The 18929-nt window shown below is 41.1% G+C and overlaps 1 protein-coding gene across 12 annotated transcripts in view; it reads left to right on the top strand.

Annotated features, from left to right (window-relative positions):
- The window catches only part of dlg5a (discs, large homolog 5a (Drosophila)), a 259461-nt gene that overhangs the window by 113364 nt on the left and 127168 nt on the right, over positions 1-18929 (top strand). For all 12 annotated transcript variants that reach the window (XM_072491581.1, XM_072491584.1, XM_072491585.1 and 9 more), the window contains exons 4-5: positions 2080-2254; positions 5236-5379. In XM_072491581.1, coding sequence (XP_072347682.1) covers positions 2080-2254; positions 5236-5379 — 319 coding nt within the window. The remainder of the gene's footprint in view (positions 1-2079; positions 2255-5235; positions 5380-18929) is intronic.

Raw genomic sequence — 18929 nt, forward strand, 5'->3', positions numbered from 1 at the left:
ATGGGCCGAATGGCCTTCTGCACTGTATGTTCTATGTACTGTATAAGCAGAGTCGGAGCTCGCAATAACGCAGCCGCTCCTGCGCTCACGGCACCTGACCCCACATTAATAATTTTTAAAAATGAAGTAGTTAAATATTTGGAAAAGAAAGATTGGTGGGGAATTCGCTGGGATTTATAACCGAGTGGAGCACTCTACAAAATGTAAAATTCTGTGATTTGTTACGATTTTATTTTATGAAAGGTCGATCTGCCACAGTGAATTTGTCACAGGATTTTGTTTTTACAAATTTTACATTGAAAAGTAAACATGCAGTATATTTTAAGATGAGTATTTCTTTTCTTATTATTTTCAAATCCAGTGCCCTGTAACTTTGCTATTTAACTAATGAACTGGAATGATTTTCAAAAAACTTTCTTGCAGGAAGCATCTATGGTTTGAACTTGTCTATTTATTGATGTTGGAAAGCTGTAACATCAATTGGTGTGCCTTTTTAAAAAAAGAAAGACCAAAGTTGATTCTTGCGAAATTATCGTTGAAAAATACTACGTAAGATAGTGGTCAAAGTAAATTCACTAAGATTATTTTATTTCAAATAAGCAGCTACATTTGAAAGTTGAGGCAATTGTGCAAACCAGCTGGTTGAAACACATTTGGGGAAAAAGCAAGTTGCAAAGTAAATCAAATAGAATGCATTTAACACTCTGTAACACTCTGTATAAAAGATCTTTTGGACTAAAGACCTTTGAAGAGCATGATGATTATATGCTATAATGATTATTCTTATTGAGAAGGGAAAAGTTGATGATAAATGTTACATTTTGACTTTGGGTTTTTGTGCAATATGACTTTTCCCCAGCAAAGTTAACAAACTCTCATTTCAGTAAAGTCTACAAGGGGTGATTATGGGAGGGGACAACTATATTGTGGTTATCTTGATTGTTCTTTTTAAAAGATTTGACAAAGGGCTTCATCTTTTATTCCAAAGTTAACAAAAGCTTTGGTATAAGAAATGTTGGTGTTAATATCTTATTTCTACAACTGCAAATACAAATATTGTGTGATGCCAGTAACTTAAGCAAAATGAAAAGAATAGCTTCTCTTTGAACTTAAACAGAAGAAAGCTAGTATTTATGCAGCACCATATCATATCTCAAACTCTTCACATAAATTTTCCAGAATGGTAACGCTGGGAACTGAAGCGCCCATTTTGTACCGACAACTTCCTGTAAACAGCGATAAGATTAATTTATCTGATGGCTGAAGGAGGAATTTTAGCCGAGATTGATTAAGGACTGAGCACAAAATATACACCATAATAGTTCCCATCGCTTATTATCCCTTTGCTTTATAATATACTTGATATATTATTCGCCTCAGAGAAGTTTTGGACTTGAAAATTTCTCGAGATTTGGCTTAATAGTCATGAACTGCAACAATTATGTATTTTTATAAGCTTGTGAACCAGCGGACTAAATCAATATATCTAACCTTCAGCTATGTCAAAATTTTTCTAAGCAGTTATCCTTGTTAGTAAATCAATCGAGGCCCCGTCTACATATCTCCGATCTTTTCCCCATCTGAAACAGGCAATGCTGGGCAACTGGAGACCACTGCCGGGAAGTGCCACTGGCACTCCTGTAAGATTGGAAACACCTCACAATCAGGGTTGAGCTTCAGGGGAGGGAATGTATGGGGTAGGAGAGGCTTAAACTTGTTGCACGCAGAGGACTGCTCTGTCTAACAGAAATAAGTTTTTTAAAAAGCTTGCCTTATTGGGCTTCTGGTCCTAATTTAACTTCCTGCCAGGTGGTCTTGGCAGGAAAGTGACAATTCTCTGTTTAAGCTTTAAGAAAAGTAGACTGATCCTGATTAGAAGAGCAGGTTAAAATTGTAGCCTGCTGGAACAGAGCAAGACCCAGCAGGGGAGTCCCTTGGGTGATCATCTACTTTCTACCACGGCAGGGCTAAAATTGCTCCTGAAGTGTTGTTTCAGCAAATCATTTGCATTTATTTTCAATTAGTTTTGATTGTGGAAATAATAAACACAAGTCTTTTGCTACCGTCTGCCTTGAATAGGTACAGGCACATCTGGGAAAGCTGCCTCTCCTCCACCAATACTCATGGATACCAGGCAGATGAGTGAGAAGTTAGAAGCAATAGTGTTCCAACTTCGGCAAGTCACTCGTGAACGGGATGAATTACGCAAACAGCTAGCACTTTCTTCTCCTGGGTCTACATTCGATGATTGCAGGTATGATTCTTGGACTCTTGCGTAAGTGAAGGTTCTTTAAAACTCGAAAGAGCAGTTTTGATAATGCATATAATTATCTGTATTTTTTAAGTGATCACGCATTTTGTAATACATACAGGAGACATTCCTTTCAAATGTAATTTCTTTACTATATTAGACTTGGTAGAGAGAATTGCAAATTCTACCTTGTTAATGGTTGCACTTGGAATCATGTGACACCTGCTGATCAGTATATTTTCTTGTGGTAAGTGAAGATCCAAAGAAACTCTAGGAAACATCATGCCCCACCTCGCCATATTTCTGCCTTACCCCGCCGGCAGGATGTTCCGTTACGCCGGCCGGTCAATGGGGTTTCCCATTGTGGGGCAGCCCCATGCCGCCGGGAAACCCACAGGCACCGGCAAAACGGAGCATCCCACCGGCACAGAATTCCGCCCCATAAATAGCATTCAGCTTACCCATTTTCACAGTCCTTGACCGTTCCATCTTGTGTGGCTTCTCTCTTCCCATTTCCCTGATCACAACCAATGCCATGTCTGACCAAATCCCATAGCTACTCCCTCTCATCTCTTCCTCAGTCATTCACGTGATGCATTCATATAGACTTCAACATTTCCTCAGCTTCAACTCTGTGCATTCGTTCATAAATGGTAAGATGGGAAGTTGAGCGTGAGAATTGCATTTGCTTACTTTACTTTTTAGATTGATTATTTGCTAAAGTAGTGTGTAATATGGGTGAAAACACCGGATTCAATGAATCATTAAAGAAAGACTGGTAACAAAGAATCGAGTTTGTCACCACGGTCAGCTCAATCAATTGGCATTAACTGCAGACATGCTGAAGAATGCAAGCCCTCCCAATAATGAACCGTTTCAATCGGGCGCATTGTGGTGAAAAGTAAAGAGAACCCACCTGTGTTCGGGACAGAGTGCTAGGTTAGATCAGGTACACCTAAATTGTGCCAATCCTCCTCCTCAGCAATTATCCTGATGAAATCAAAGCAACACTTGCAATCACGGGCCAAAAACCAGAAGCCGTGCTTTGATCTCATGCCAGAATTTCAAATCTTGGTGAAAGAGAGTGCTGAAACAAATGGTGGTCGACCGTTGTTAGCTAAATACACGCAAGAAGTACAATTGCTTGTCTAATGTGTCAGGCATTTTTAAATTAAAATTAGTGTATATGTCTAAAACGTTGTCATAGGAATGCAGGATTTAGGAGCAGGAGTAGGCCATTTGATCCTTTGACCCTGCTGCACCAGCTTTGATCCTGTCTGCCTGTATATCCCTAGTCTATCAAAAAAAAACCTCAGCCTTAAATAAGTTCAATGACCCAGCTTCCACTGCTCTCTGGGGGAAGAGAACTCTAGACGAAAAACCTCAGCGAGAAAACATTCCTTCTCATCTCCTTCTTAAAAGGCAAACCTCTTATTTTTAAACTGTGCCCCCAAGTTTAAGTCTCTCCCACAAGAGGAATTATCCACCTAGTTATCTACCCTATCAAGTCCCCTCAGGATCTTTTATGTTTCAATAAGATCACCACTCATTCCACAGCGAGACCTGTAGCCGGTCAGCCACTTCTATTGGATTACATCAGTTTCTCGATCACATAAATTATTTGTGAACTCCAGGAGCTGCCAGGCAAGAGTAAGACTTTCCAGTGCAAGCTTTGTGAGTCTTCCCAGGACAATTGCCTTGATTAACCAACTTGTGGAAAAGCACTGTTAACACTGGTAGATATTACTTCCTGAAATGCTATTTTGAGTTTCACATTTTGTTGGAAAGCAGAAAAATGATGTGCACACTTGCAATGGATATAATACTGCAGCGGATCAGATTTCTCAGCATTCGGACCATTATTTCAGGAGATGTCACTTGTGCTAACTGAATGTATTAAGCATTGATGGGGTATAAGATATGAAAGGCACTTGGTGACAGAAAAATCTAATTCTATACTGCAGTCTATAATGTTGTTCACTCAAGGTCAACTTTAAATTCAAACATAATTTTGGCAGGTGGATTTTCTGTGTTGGGAGTCAATTTTATTCAACTGGTACCTGGCGGGAGGGGGGGGGGGATCTTTGAGTGCTAACATTTAATTTTTGTTAGCAAAGGGTGTGCAGGAGTATAGGTCTATGGTGGGAAATTGCTGATCAGTCATGATCCAATTGCTCGAGGGACATAATGACCCACCTCTGCTCATAATATTCTTCAGTCTTCATTAGAGTGATTCCTTGATTTTGCTGCTGCTAATATCTTTTTTTTTAGACTTTTAAATCGATACTTTTATTAAATTTCAGTTTCACCATCTGTCATCGGCAGATTCGATCCCAGATCCCCAGAGCATTAACCTGGGTCTCTGGATTACTCGCCCAGTAACAATACCATTCCTCCAATGCCTAGCCCACAGTGTTGGCAGAATACGATGTCCAGTGTTGTGTTCTGTGATCTTGTCTTGCAATGATTCTACAGAACTGCTGGTTACTTAGCCAGAACGATGATTTATTAATGTACCCGTGGTAAGGTAATGATCAGAATGCTATACAGACCAAGTTATCACAGAGTTACATTAGACTCTCTTGGAACTACACTGACGTGCGACTGTCCTCGTTTATGCCTTACAATCTTCTGCTGGTAGATGGATATTACCTGACTGATGTCTGACACCACCTGCTGGTGGGAGGTCACACTGCTGAGTAATAATAATCTTTTATTGTCACAAGTACGAAGTTACTGTGAAAAGCCCCCAGTCGCCACATTCTGGTGCCCGTTCGGGTAAGCTGGTACGGGAAATGAACCTGTGCTGCTGGCCTTGTTCTGCACTACAAACCAACTGTCTAGCCCACTGAGTTAAACCAGTACATGTAACATTATGTACAGGCTTATTATCACAACTTGTAACTTCTCAAAATTATCGAGTAATTTAGTTTTTCAAACAAATTCTGATCTGCTGCTAATATCTTAATACTTTCTCTCAACAGACCCAGCCCAAAGCCGAGCCATGACTATGAGAGATTGAAGATGCAGTGCATGAAAGCCATGTCAGATCTGCAGGCTCTGCAGAACCAGCACACAAAAACGCTGAAGAAATGTGAGGAGGCGGTCAAAGAAGCGGATTTCTATCAGTAAGTGCAACATCAATTTGTATTTGTGCAGTACCTATGACGTATTAAAATGTCCCAAGGGACTTCACGGGGACATTACAAAACATAATGTGATACTGAACCACAAAAAGAGAGATTAGGGCAGGTGACCAAAAGTAGTGTAGAGGAGGAAAATGAGGCAGCGAGGAATGGGGAGAATATTCCAGCGCTTGGGGGTCTGGAAGGCTCAGCCAGCTATGGTGACATGATAAAAATTGGGGATATTCAAAAGGTCTGAATAAAGGAACACAGATAGGGCTGTGGTGCTGGAGGAGATTAAGAGCTAGAGCACAGCGAGGTAATTGAAAATGAGAATTTCTCATCGAGACGTTGTTTGAGCAAGCGCCAGTATAGGTCAGCGGGTACAGGGGTGATGGCTTATCGGGACGTGCTGTGAATTAAGAGATGGGCGGGCAGGGTTCTATATGACCTCAAGTTAAAGAGGGTGGAAGATAGCCCAGAGTGTGTCGGAATAGTCAAGTCCAGAGGTAACAAAGGCATGGGTGAGAGTCTCGGCAACAGATGAACTGAGACGGGGTGGACTTGGGGTGGTGTTGGGGAGATGGAAATCGGTGGTCGTAGTGCAGTCAAAGCTCATCTCTGAGCCAAATATGTCATTGAGGCTGTGAAGAGTCTGGTGATTACTCTTGACGGCATCTGCATTTGCTGAGACTTTCCACAAAAGCAAGGCTTTGCTTCAACCTCCTGCTGATGTCTCAAACAAGCAAGCTTGTAACTCCAATTTGGAAGTATGCAGCAATTTGTATATCTCGCCTTTTCATTAGAACCAGTGCAGGAGAGAAAATTGATTGGGGCAGGGCAAGATGTTTGAGGCGGGGGGCCCTGAATATGAAACCTGCAATGGAGCAGTAAGGCCAACAAGAGAACATAAGCAGTCTTAATTAAAATCATTTTAACATCAGTGTATTATCCCCAGCCATTTGAGAGTCTTCAGTGCACCTGCGGTAAACGCATGATGCATTAAATCATTCTTTATTAATGTAATTAAAAATTAATTATACTAAAATAAAATCTATTTTTAAGCGCTGTAATCCTTCAATAATTTCACTAAATAAATTTCAGTGCTAAGCCAGGAATTGAATTATACATATGACCTAAAAGATTAGATTTAGTAGAATGATCTGTGCAACAGCAAACCTTGGAACATCTCAGAATTTCTGAGAAATGAATATCTTTCAATGGAAAAGCTCCTTGGAGTATCGAAAAATACGTTTTTTTTAAAATAAATACGTCAGTGGAGTGGAATTAAATAAATAAATCATGGCAAAGCTCTGTGCAGTGTGAGATAATAAAATATGAACAGAAAAGTTATTGGGAGGGAGCAACATTAAATATATATCAGTAGAAAGCAGGAGAATCAAATTAGTAGCAGCATGGGCCGTTTGGCCAGTCACGCCTGCTCTACCATTCAATGAGATCCTGGCTGATCTGATAATGGCTTCCATGCAACGTTTATGTCTACCGCGGTACCCTTTTTCATAGAATTTACAGTGCAGAAGGAGGCGATTCGGCCCATCGAGTCTGCAACGGCTCTTGGAAAGAGCACCCTACCCAAGGTCCACACCTCCACCCTATCCCCGTAACCCCACCCAACACAAGTGCAATTTTGGACACTATAGGCAATTTAGCATGGCCAATCCACCTAACCCGCACTTTGGACTGTGGGAGGAAACCGGAGCACCCGGAGGAAACCCACGCACACACTGGGGGAATGTGCAGACTCCGCACAGACAGTGACCCAAGCCGGGAATCGAACCTGGGACCCTGAAGCTGTGAAACAATTGTGCTATTCACAATGCTACCGTGCTGCCCCTTTGTCTCTCATTAGTCAAGAATCAACCTACCTCTTCCTTAAAAACATTTTATTGGTCTCTGGGAAAGAGAATTTTACACATTCACAATCCTCTGTCTCAGAGAAGAAAATTCTTCCACATCTCCATTTGAAATGGGAGACCCCTTATTTTAAACGATGCCCCTCAGTTCTGGTCTCTCCCAAGGGGAAGCATCCTTTCAGCATCTATCCTTGACTCCCTTGTCTATCTAGAAGCTAACTCAGCCTTGAATAAATTCAATGACCCAGCTTCCACTGCTCTCTGGGGAAGAGAATTCTAGAGTAACAAACCTGAGCGAGAAGATATTTCTTCTCATCTCCTTAGTTTTAAACTGCCTCTGAGTTCAAGCCTCTCCCACCGAGTTATCTACCCTATCAAGTCTCCTCAGGATCTTTTATGTTTCAATAAGATCACCTCTCATTCATCTAAACCCTAACAAGCTAAATCTGTGCAACCTTCCCTCATCAGGGCAGCACGGTATCATAGTGGTCAGCACAATTGCTTCACAGCTCCAGGGTCCCAGGTACAATTTCCGGCTTGGGTCACTGTCTGTGCGGAGTCTGCACGCTCTCCCCGTGTGTGCGTGGGTTTCCTCCGGGTGCTCCGGTTTCCTCCCATAGTCCAAAAGATGTGCGGGTTAGGTGGATTGGCCATGCTAAATTGCCCTTAGTGTCCAAAATTGCCCTTAGCATTGGATTGGGTTACTGGGTTATGGGGATAGGGTGGAGGTGTGGACTTGGGTAGGGTGCTCTTTCCAAGAGCCGGTGCGGACTCGATGGGCCGAATGGCCTCCTGCATTGTAAATTCAATGAAATAAGAAAAACTCATTATCCCAGCAATCAGAGGCCACAACTGTACATAATACTCGAGATGTGGTCTCACTAATGCTATGTACAACTGGAGCAAATATTCCTACTTTTATACTCCATTCCCCTTGCAATAAATAACAACATTCCATTTGACTTCCTAATCACTTGCTGCACCTGCTTTTTGTGATTCGTGTATCAGACCACCCAGATCCCTCTGTACGGCAGAGTTCTGCAATCTCTCTCCACTTAAATTGTATACTCTCAGTACTCTTTTCCCTGGTGATTATAATTGTTTTAAGCACCTTGCCCCCTCTCATTTCTTGATTTATAACTATTTCTGAGATGTTATTTGTATCATTTACAATGAAGACAGATGCAAAGTATCTTTTCAATTCAACTGTCTCTTCCTTATTTTCCATTATTAATTTCCCTTATTTTCCATTATTAATTCCCCTTTTTTTCCATTATTCCTCTTATTTTCCATTATTAATTCCCCAGACTCACTTTCTAGAGAACCAATGCTCATTCTACTTTTTTTTCTTTTTAAAATGTTAATAACAGCTAATAATTTCTGGCTAACTTTCACTCGTACTGTAATTTCTTCCTCTTTTTTAAAAGTAACTCTTCCCGAACAGGCGCCGGAATGTGGCGACTAGGGGCTTTTCACAGTAACTTCATTGAAGCCTACTTGTGACAATAAGCAATTTTCATTTCATTTAATTTTTCATTTCATATTCTGTCCAATCTTCTGACCTGTCACTGAACTTTGCAGAACATTTTTTTTAAATTTAGAGTACCCAATTCATTTTGCCTAATTAAGGCACAATTTAGCATGGCCAATCCACCTAGCCGGCACATCTTTGGGTTGTGGGGGCGAAACCCACGCAAACACGGGGAGAATGTGAACTTTGCAGAACTGTACAGAATTTTTGTTTCAATTTGACACTATCTTCAGCTTCCTTAGTAAGGCATGGATGGTGTGTCATAGACATACATACAACCCCTACAGTGCAGAAGGAGACCATGCAGCCCCTCAAGTTCGCACCGACCCTCCGAAACAGCAGCTCACCCAGGATGAGTCCCCCATCCCCGCAACCCCACCTGGCTTTTGGACACTGAGGAGCAATTTAGCATGGCCAATCCACCTAACCTGCACATCTTTGGACTGTGGGCGGAAACCCACACAGACACGGGGAGAATGTGCAAACTCCACACAGTGGGTCACCCGAGGTCAAAATCGAACACGGGTCCTTGGCGCTGTGAGGCAGCAGTGCTAACCACTGCCCTTACCCAGGAGCTTTTCTCCTTCCAGATTGTATCTATGCTGAGCATTCTGAAATTTCTCATTCAAATGCCTGCCACCACATCTACTCATCCGTAATCTAATTTTCCGGTTTGCTTTAGTTAGGTCTTTCTTCCTACCTTCATAATGTCCTAAATTCATAAATTTAAAGCTCGAACCGTGGACCTCCTTTTCCCTCCCGTGAAGTATGAGGTAATATTCATTAGAGAAGCAAAACCACGAAGGGAAATGCTCTTCCAAGAGGCCGTTGATGTGGATCCCTGGATTCAGATTTATGTCCCAAAAAATAAAATATTGGGCAATATTTGTATTATGTTCCAATTGATGGGAGATGTGCTTGCAAGCTGCCATGCCGTATCTTAACCCACTTTATCACATGCTTAAACATTTGCCTTATTTTCCGTCGGGGGGGGGGGGACTATCACTGTAAAATGTGTGGGCATATTTCAGTAAGGTGATAATAACTGGCTAACCTCGTACATCTCATTTTCTGTCATTGCGGCCTCATTGCCGCTCAGTAGAAATCATATCCATGGTTGCTAGGCGATGAGCAAATGAAGGAAACACATTTGAAAAGGCAAGCATGTTTTATTTGAATTTGTTCTTGGGATATGAATGATAGTGACAAGGCATTATTTATTGTCTATTCGTACTTGCCTGGAGGGCATTGGGAGTCAACTACATAGTGCAGAATGTATAAACCAGACTGGGTAGATCCCTTTCCGCGACAATACAATAGCTTTCATGGTGATGTTTTCTGGTGTCGGCCAACAAATGACCAGATTTATCAAATTCAGTTTCACAACTTGCCACGAAGAGACTTGAACCCTTAGCCCCTGGACATTCAATCCAACGGCGTTTTTAACTTGGAGGAAAGTTATACGAATTACCTTGGCTACAAATGAAGCTCCACATGATTAATGGGAATCAAACTTAATATTTTAAGAAAAGGAAACAAAGAGAGCTCTCTTAGCTTAAAAGAAGTGGAAACCATTCCAGACAAAAGGTTTGAGGAGAACCATCATTTTCAAAAATTGAGGATCGCTTGAGAAAGGAAAGAGCCACATCTCGCAAACCCCCTTGATTTCTTTAAGTATGTCATCAATTAAAATTGACCACTGAGCACCTTGTATATAGTTTATTTATATCTTCAAATAATCTACAATAAATTCATTTGAAAGTCATTCCTGGAAGTTTAAACTTAAGATGTGTGACGAAAGAGATTGGATCAAAAAAAGTGAACAGCAAATAAACATGGAAAATGTCACGGCAGATAGCGGGGGGCAGGAGGATGGGGTTAGAACTGGGACTCTATCAATTTTTATATTTATGGGTGTGACCTGGGTACAGAAACGAGCCTGTGTTAAATTTGCGTGACCGAAATCAAGAATGCAGTTAATGATGTGAAAGAAGGGGTGGCACAGTGGTTAGCACTGCTGCCTCACGACACCGAGGACCCGGGTTTAAATCCGGCCCTGGGTCACTGTCTGTGTGGTGTTTGCACATCCTCCCGTGTCTCCACCCCCACTACTCAAAGATGTGCAGGGTTATTTGGGTACTCTACGTTTATATTTAAAAAAAGGAAAACAAAAATGATGTTAAAGAGAATTTAGATTAGCTGCATAATTGGGGGAAAAAATATAGAAAAGTAAATGTAGTAATAAATTTAAAGTCTACAAAGAGGCACATCTCATCAATTTCTGCAAACTGTTAAATGGTATGCATAAATTGAAACCAGAATATTACATTAAGGTAAATCGGGCTAATACATCCAGATTAAAGGCACAATTTAAAGGCATCAATTTAAACTAAGGCAAAATGCATTTAAAACCAGCGTTAGAAAAAATTATCTCTCGTAATTCTTTTAAGAGTAATCAACATTTAACATGATCTGCCAAGTGAGGTGACAGAACCAGCCATTAGGGATATTGAAAATGTGATTCAATGCTGGTCTTCCAGTGAGTTTATCAGAAGCGTAAGTATTGATGGACTGAATGGCATTTTCAGCTCCTTGACTTATTTCCTGTATTCTTCTAATGTCCCTGTGTGTTTCTGAAGTTCGTGAAACTGAGGTCAGAATTGTGGCAGAATTCATTAATTTAAACATCCCCTACAGAGAATAGATCACGTGACATCCTGAGTAAATCCATAAAAAGCTATTCTGAAATGCTGCCAATATTTTATGCAAATTGTGGTGAGAGACATCAAATTCAGCATGGCCAAAAGCCAGCAAATTCAATTTTTTGCTACAATTGCCAAGATATGGTTATATCTTCATAAAGAGTCTTCATATTTTGAATCCACATTTCCGTAGTCCTAGCACCTCAGATGGAAACTGTTTGAATTCTAATGTTACACAACTTCATTGCTAACAAAATCCTGATACGCTGTAGATCATTTTTTTAATAAACTGAAATGGGTGGGAAAGAAACATTGTTTGCTATGTGCAGAGTAACTAAATTCGAGAGAGAGAGAGAGAGACAGAAAGAGAGAGATTACTGTATGTATGTGAGATTGTGCATGGCCAATCTTTGTTTTGGATTTGTATGTATGGGGCATCTGTATACTTGTCCAGATAATGGTTAAAATTCATTGGAGACCTCATTCACCTTGGTAATGTGTTCCAATTATCCATTATTCCCGATAATTATTGTGCTTTTTTTCCATTTTGGAAGCTGTGGCAGCACGGTAGCACAGTGGTTAGCACTGTGGCTTCACAGCTCTAGGGTCCCAGGTTCAATTCCCGGCTGGGTCAATGGCTGTGCGGAGTCTGCATGTTCTCCCCGTGTCTGTGGGTTTCCTCCGGGTGCTCCGGTTTCCTCCCACAAGTCCCGAAAGTGCTGTTAGGTAATTTGGGCATTCTGAATTCTCTCTCTGTACCCGACAGGTGCCAGAATGTGGCGACTAGAGGCTTTTCACAGTAACTTCATTGCCTACTTGTGACAATAAAGATTATTATTATTATGTTAATATGTTAATTTGCTAGTGCAAATTCTCCAATTGTCAAAACAAGAAGCTATCTGGTTGTCAGGTCATTTTATCATAAATTATAGTTGCAAAATATTGCTCCCAAGTTAATATGGCACACAGAAGTCACAATTATTGTATTGCTGTATGTAGTGCTGTGTATAAACAAATCATTCAGATTGTTCATTGGCAAGTTCGAGTCGTCTCATTCCCTTCTGCTAGTTACAAAATAAAAGAAATCTATGCAAGACTTTTCCTTCAGTAATCTGTGACGCAGTACCCCATAATTATATTTTCAATTCCCTGTAATTATCCATTGTAATGTATTGCAAGTTCTCATTCGGTCAACTATAATAATGAACCATGGCATTATCTTAACCCTTTGATAACTTTAGTAGATTCTCAAATACAATGCCATTCAGCCTATCGTGCATGTTTTGAAAGATCTATTCAATAAATCCCACACCCTGCCCTTTCTTTATAGCCCTACACATTTTACCTTTGCAAAGGTATATTAAGGGTGCAAATTGAACTGTAATTAAATGTTCTTTAGTGTTGCTAAGTGTTACCTTGTTGAGTATGACAGAAATTGACTACTGTTTGCACACTGATCTGGAATCAATTATTTGGAACTGCTGTGGAGCTGAGACAGCATTAGCAATATTTACCTACACTAACTGTGTTCTCATCTTTTGCCCTATTCTGGGGCACCATTCCTCTGGGTCCATGGGGGCCTTGTCCATTCAGTGGTTATGCATATGTCAGCAACGGGTAGTAGCAGGGTCTAAAACTATTTTTGAGGGCTATTTTCGGGGAGGAAAACACTGCCTGTCTTAATTTTATTGAGGGCTACGTTTTGATTTTGGGGGCTTTTCCTTTGGCTTTTGGGGGCTCCTTTTTCATTTTCGCTCACTCCTTTACTAGGTGATGCAGTCACATGGTGACATTGCCTTCTATATCTGCGTTGAACATTTTTCCTCCTTTGGATAGATAGCACAACTACCAAATGGCCAAGGTTTACCGACCAGCCCGCCGCGTGGTTTTCGGCGGCGGAGGCGGCCCAACAGCGGGATTTTATGGTCCCGCTGTTGTCAACGGGATTTCCCATTAACTGCGCCTCCGTCCCGGAGTCCGCCGCCTTCGGTGGACCCGGAATATTCCACGGGCGTGAACAGGTGGTAAATTCCACCCTATAATCTTACATTCTTCATAACATTTAAGTTGTTCACAATAGTTGTTCAAACTGTTTATAAGATACCAGAAAGCAAGATTTTAGTACACTAGTATAATTTACACACTACTACAAAAGTAATAATCAATTCATATCCTTCCAAATCTCTACTATTATTACTTACTACTGTCAGTATGTGCCTTTGCTCACCAGCCTTCTGGCTGCTTCCAGCTCACTGGTCCTCCTGAACCATATCCTGCTATCCAGCCCTCCTGCTCACTGGCTCTCCCAATCCTCTCCCAGATGCTGACCCTATTATTGTTTCCTGATTGCTGCCCTTCTTGCTGCCTTTCTCCCAAGTCCTGTCTGTGAACGAAGGTTCAGGAGAGGGGCACTGAACAGGAGATGAATAGGTGCTGAGTGGGAGGAGGTTGAGAACGCCAGCGCACGTGAGGGGGGGGGGGGGGTTGGAGCATGTCCACCATCTGCGAGGCGCAAGTCAGGAGTGTGATGGAATACTCTCCATTTCCCTGGATGAGTGCAGCTCCAACAGCACTCAAGAATCTCAACATCATCCAAGACAAAGCAGCCTGCTTTAATGGCACTCCATTTATCACCTTAAATATTCCCCCTCCACCACTGATGCACAGTGACTGAAATGTGTCGTATCCACAAGATGCACTGCAGCATCTCACCAAGGCTCCTTCGATAGCACCTTCCACACCTGCAATCTCTGTAAAAGGGCAAGTGCAGCAGATGTACAATAACACCACCACCTCCTCCACAATAGTCCTCAACACCGGGGCCCCACAAGGCTGCGTATTTAGCCCCTACTCTACTCCCTGTACACACACGACTGCATGGCAAAACTTGGTTCCAACTCCATCTACAAGTTTGCTGACGATACGATCATAATGGGCCGGATCTTGAATAACAACGAGTCTGACGGGAGATAGAGAACCTAGAGGAGTGGTGTAGCGACAACAATCTCTCCCTCAATGCCAGCAAAACTAAAGAGCTGGTCATTGACTTCAGGAAGCAAAGTACTGTACATACCCCTGTCAGCATCAACGGGGCCGAGGTGGAGATGGTTAGCAGTTTCAAATTCCTAGGGGTGCACATCTCCAAAAATCTGTCCTGGTCCACCCATGTCGACTCTACCACCAAGAAAGCACAACAGCGCCTATACTTCCTCAGGAAACTAAGGAAATTCGGCATGTCCACATTAACCCTTAACAAGTTTTACAGATGCACCATAGAAAGCATTCTTATCCGGCTGCATCACAGCCTGGTATGGCAACTGCTTGGCCCAGGACCGCAAGAAAGTTCAGAGAGTCGTGAACACCGCCCAGTCCATCACACAAACCTGCCTCCCATCCATTGACTCCATCTACACCTCCCGCTGCCTGGGGAAAGCGGGCAGTATAATCAAAGATCCCTCCCATCCGGCTTACTCACTCTTCCAACTTCTTCCATCGGGCAGGAGATACAGAAGTCTGAGAACACGCACAGACAACTCAAAAACAGCTTCTTCCCCACTGTCACCAGACTCCTAAATGACCCTCTTATGGACTGACCTCATTAACACTACACCCTGTATGCTTCATCCAGTGCTTATGTAGTTACATTGTATATGTTGTGTTGCCCTATTATGTATTTTATTCTATTCCCTTTTCTTCCCTTATAATTAATGAGCTGTTGAGCTGCTCGCAGAAAAATACTTTTCACTGTACCTTGGTACACGTGACAATAAACAAATCCAATCCATCCAATCCATCTGCAATTTCCCCTCCAGTCATACTCCATTCTGACTTGGAACTGTATAGCCATTCCTTCACTGTTGCTGAGTCAAAATCTTGGAATAGCCTCTCTAATGGCACTGCATGTACCTACACTATGTGGGTTTCCTCCGGGTGCTCCGGTTTCCTCCCACATGTCCCGAAAGACATTAGGTGAATTGGACATTCTGAATTCTGTATCCAAACAAGCCCCGGAATGTGGCGACTGGGAACTTTTCACAGTAACTTCATTGTAGTGTTAATGTAAGCCTACTTGTGACAATAAAGATTCTTATTATTATTATGGTTGAGACCCATGGGTACACTCATGTGCAACTTTACCAATAATATCAAAGTCAAGATTATTATTATTATGTGTACTGCGCAGTTCAAGAAAGCAGTTCACCATCACCTTTTCAGGGGAAGTTATGGATGAAGAATAAATGTTGGCCTTTCCAAAATCACCACAAAGAGTAAATGAAAAGGGCTGGTGAGCCGGAAGGGGGGTCGGAAGGACCAGATGGGTGGGAATGCTTAAAGGGTTAGGGGTAGTGGTGGCAAATAATGCTGTGGGGAATATCTAAAGAATATACTGAGCATGTGCAGTTACATATGAGTTCCTCTATCTGTATGAGGGTGACTATTCTCTTGGTATTATATATTTTGTGAATTTTCAGTAATTTCTGTAGCTTTTGAGGCTGAATTTGCCCACCACCCCTGTGTATTTTCAGTGTAGTGAGATAGATTTCTTTCTTTGAAGGTGATTATTGAAAGAATCTGGTTACTGCTATGGTCATTTTCAAAATAATATGGTGATCGTTTGCTTATTTTGTAATTTGGTGCTAGTTTTGTTGGAGTTATAACAGATAAGACTTGTCTTTGAGGGTATTTTACATTTTGGGCTGTATAAAATTGACTTTAATCCAACGAGACAGCTGGTTGCTGGTGTGTGTAATGCATACAGGAGTAACCAACTGTGCAAAGGGTCAAAAGTAAGTTACAATACTTTATTGACCCTACAGAACCACTTCAACTTGACAGTTTGTTTTTGACTGTAATACTATTTGCAGTCGCTGGTGAGCAAGGGAAAATGCACTGCCAGCAAGTACAGACAGCCAGAAACAATGTCTACTTCTTGTTTATATTGCTGCCATGAAAACCACCTCTTTAGCTTTGTCTCACAGTTTCCAGTGCTGCAGGCATCAACAACGGCACTGAAGAGTAAATGCATCACACCGTTTCCTGTGGTTCACTGTGCAATTACATTGCCTACGAATGCAGCAGAGAGAGATACTTTACACACATGGTGCAGTTTTACACATTTAAATAGAAGAATGTGCACAGTTTAAGACTGAAGTTATTTTGAGACCTAGGATCAGTATAGTATTTTGTTTGGAAGTCTGATTTTTTTTTTGGTTTTTTTGTAACACTTAAACATGCCATGGGTTCAATGAAGAGTGCCAGAGTGCATGCCAGGAGCAGTACCAGACATACCTAAAAATGAGGTGTCAACCTGGTGAAGCAACAACTCAGGACTACTTGCATGCCGCTTGTATTAATGTGACCATTATAGCTGTAGAGGTACTTTGTAATCTGTATTAATTTTAAAATCTGTGTGTAATTGTTAAGATAATGGGGGGGAAATAAAGATGTGTTGCATCATAATCTCATTTTTTAATCTTTAGTAAATGTTTTTTCTCTTGATGTTAAAATTAATTAGCAGTCCTGTGTCTCTGTTCCTCCACATTTTATGAAAAACAAGTAAAAGTCACGGTCTTTTGAGCCAGGGTTCTGATCTGGAATCTTCCTGTCCAGTTATACCAAGAACTGGGATTGTAAAAAAAGGTGGGGGCTCTTGTGGGATTTCAAAACATGGAGAAAGGGTCATTGGATGATGATTAGTAGTAATTCGTTGGGATATTTTGAAACGTGGAAAGCAAGTTAGGATACTGAATAGTAAAACTTTGTTCTGAGATTTATTGTTAACAATGCCAGCAGCGTGGGTTCAATTCCCGTACTGGCCTCCCCGAACAGGTGCCGGAATGTGGCGACTAGGGACTTTTCACAGTAACTTCATTGAAGCCTACTTGTGACAATAAGCTATTATTATTAAATGGTGGGATCTGTGAACCCTTAAAGACTAAGTGCGGTACTGAGGTGTTGGGCATAGGAATTGGAGATACTGTGAGGTATGTTCTATAGGTTAGAATCCAAAAATGGCATTAGAAATTGCTATGACTTTCCTAAAGATGGAACATTTAACTCTGACCAGTTTACAGAAAGTAACCAAGAGTTGGTTAATTGGCAGATAAACTGGAATTAGAATATTTGCTGGGGTATTGAAAATTGAGATTATTGAGGAAAAGGATGTGGAAGCATTATTTATTTCTTTTGAAAAGGTAACTAAACAGACGAAATGGCAAAAAAGAATCTGGACATTACTTTTACAAAGTTGACTGGTAGATAGAGCTAGTGAGGTGTATGCGTCTGTGTCGGAGGAAGAGGTATCTGTCTATTATGATGTAGTCATGAAAACTAACCTTTGTGCATATGAGTTGGTTCCTGAGGCATATAGGCCAAAATTTCGAAATGCAAGAAAACAGCTTGGACAAACTCAGATTGAATTTCAGAGAGTGAAGCTAAATAATTTTGACCATTGAACACGGATGTTAATAGTGGAGACACAGATGAACCTCTTAGGTGTATTTTAGAAGAATTTAAAGATTCATTCCTTTCGTCATGAAATGCATGTTGAGGAACAAAAGGTTAAAACGGCTAGACAGACAGCAGAGTTAGCTGATGATTGCAACCTAGTCCAGAGAACCGAACTTTTTTCCCGTCATCCTTTTAAACACGAGAAGGATAGGAAGTAGGAAGGAGAAAATAAAACAAATAGTCAAGAAAGAGCTGCAACAGTTGGGAATGATGAGCACATTTCATTTCAGATTAAAAAGGAAAGTGCTAAAGGTGAAAATGAAATTCGGAGGCCGAAGTGTTTCCATTGTGTCAAAGTGGGACACATTCGGGCAGATTGTTGGAAATTAAATGGAAGACCAGTTGCTGTGGTAGGAAAGGAGGCACCTGAAAAGGAAATGGCTGTTAAAACTGTAGCAGTGGTACAGATGAAGCATGCTCCTTCAGAGACAATGAGAAAGGGGATAGAACTCAAGATAGTTCAGAAAATTATTTGTGTACTGGTGAAAGAAATAAGGCTGTTGGACATTCTGAATGTTTGGTTTCAAAGGAAGAAGTTTTCCTTTACTCAGCTAACAAAATAAGTAAACAAATTAAATTTCAAGGGATATGGGAGCAGATCAACCATTGATGGTAGCTGATGATATAATTTGCATTCCAGAATGTTTTCTGAAGGAAGAGGTATTAGTAAGAGGTATTAATGGAAGGGATGAACCTGTTACTTTGTGTAAAGTCTATTAAAAAGTAATTTTGTAAATGGAATTGATACAGTGGGAATTATTCCTAAATTTCCTACTGGAGGAATGGATTTCATCTGTAAATTATCAGACGCTTCAACCAGTTTATTAGTAAAAGTGCCCTTATTTGTGAGAGGAACAAAGGACAAACACATGTTCAGGATTCAACCCAAATTTATTCACAAACACAATAAAACAGTTGTCCTTCCAAATTATCCCA

Source organism: Scyliorhinus torazame, chromosome 28 (assembly GCF_047496885.1).
Source record: "Scyliorhinus torazame isolate Kashiwa2021f chromosome 28, sScyTor2.1, whole genome shotgun sequence".
Classification (NCBI taxonomy): Eukaryota; Metazoa; Chordata; class Chondrichthyes; order Carcharhiniformes; family Scyliorhinidae; genus Scyliorhinus; species Scyliorhinus torazame.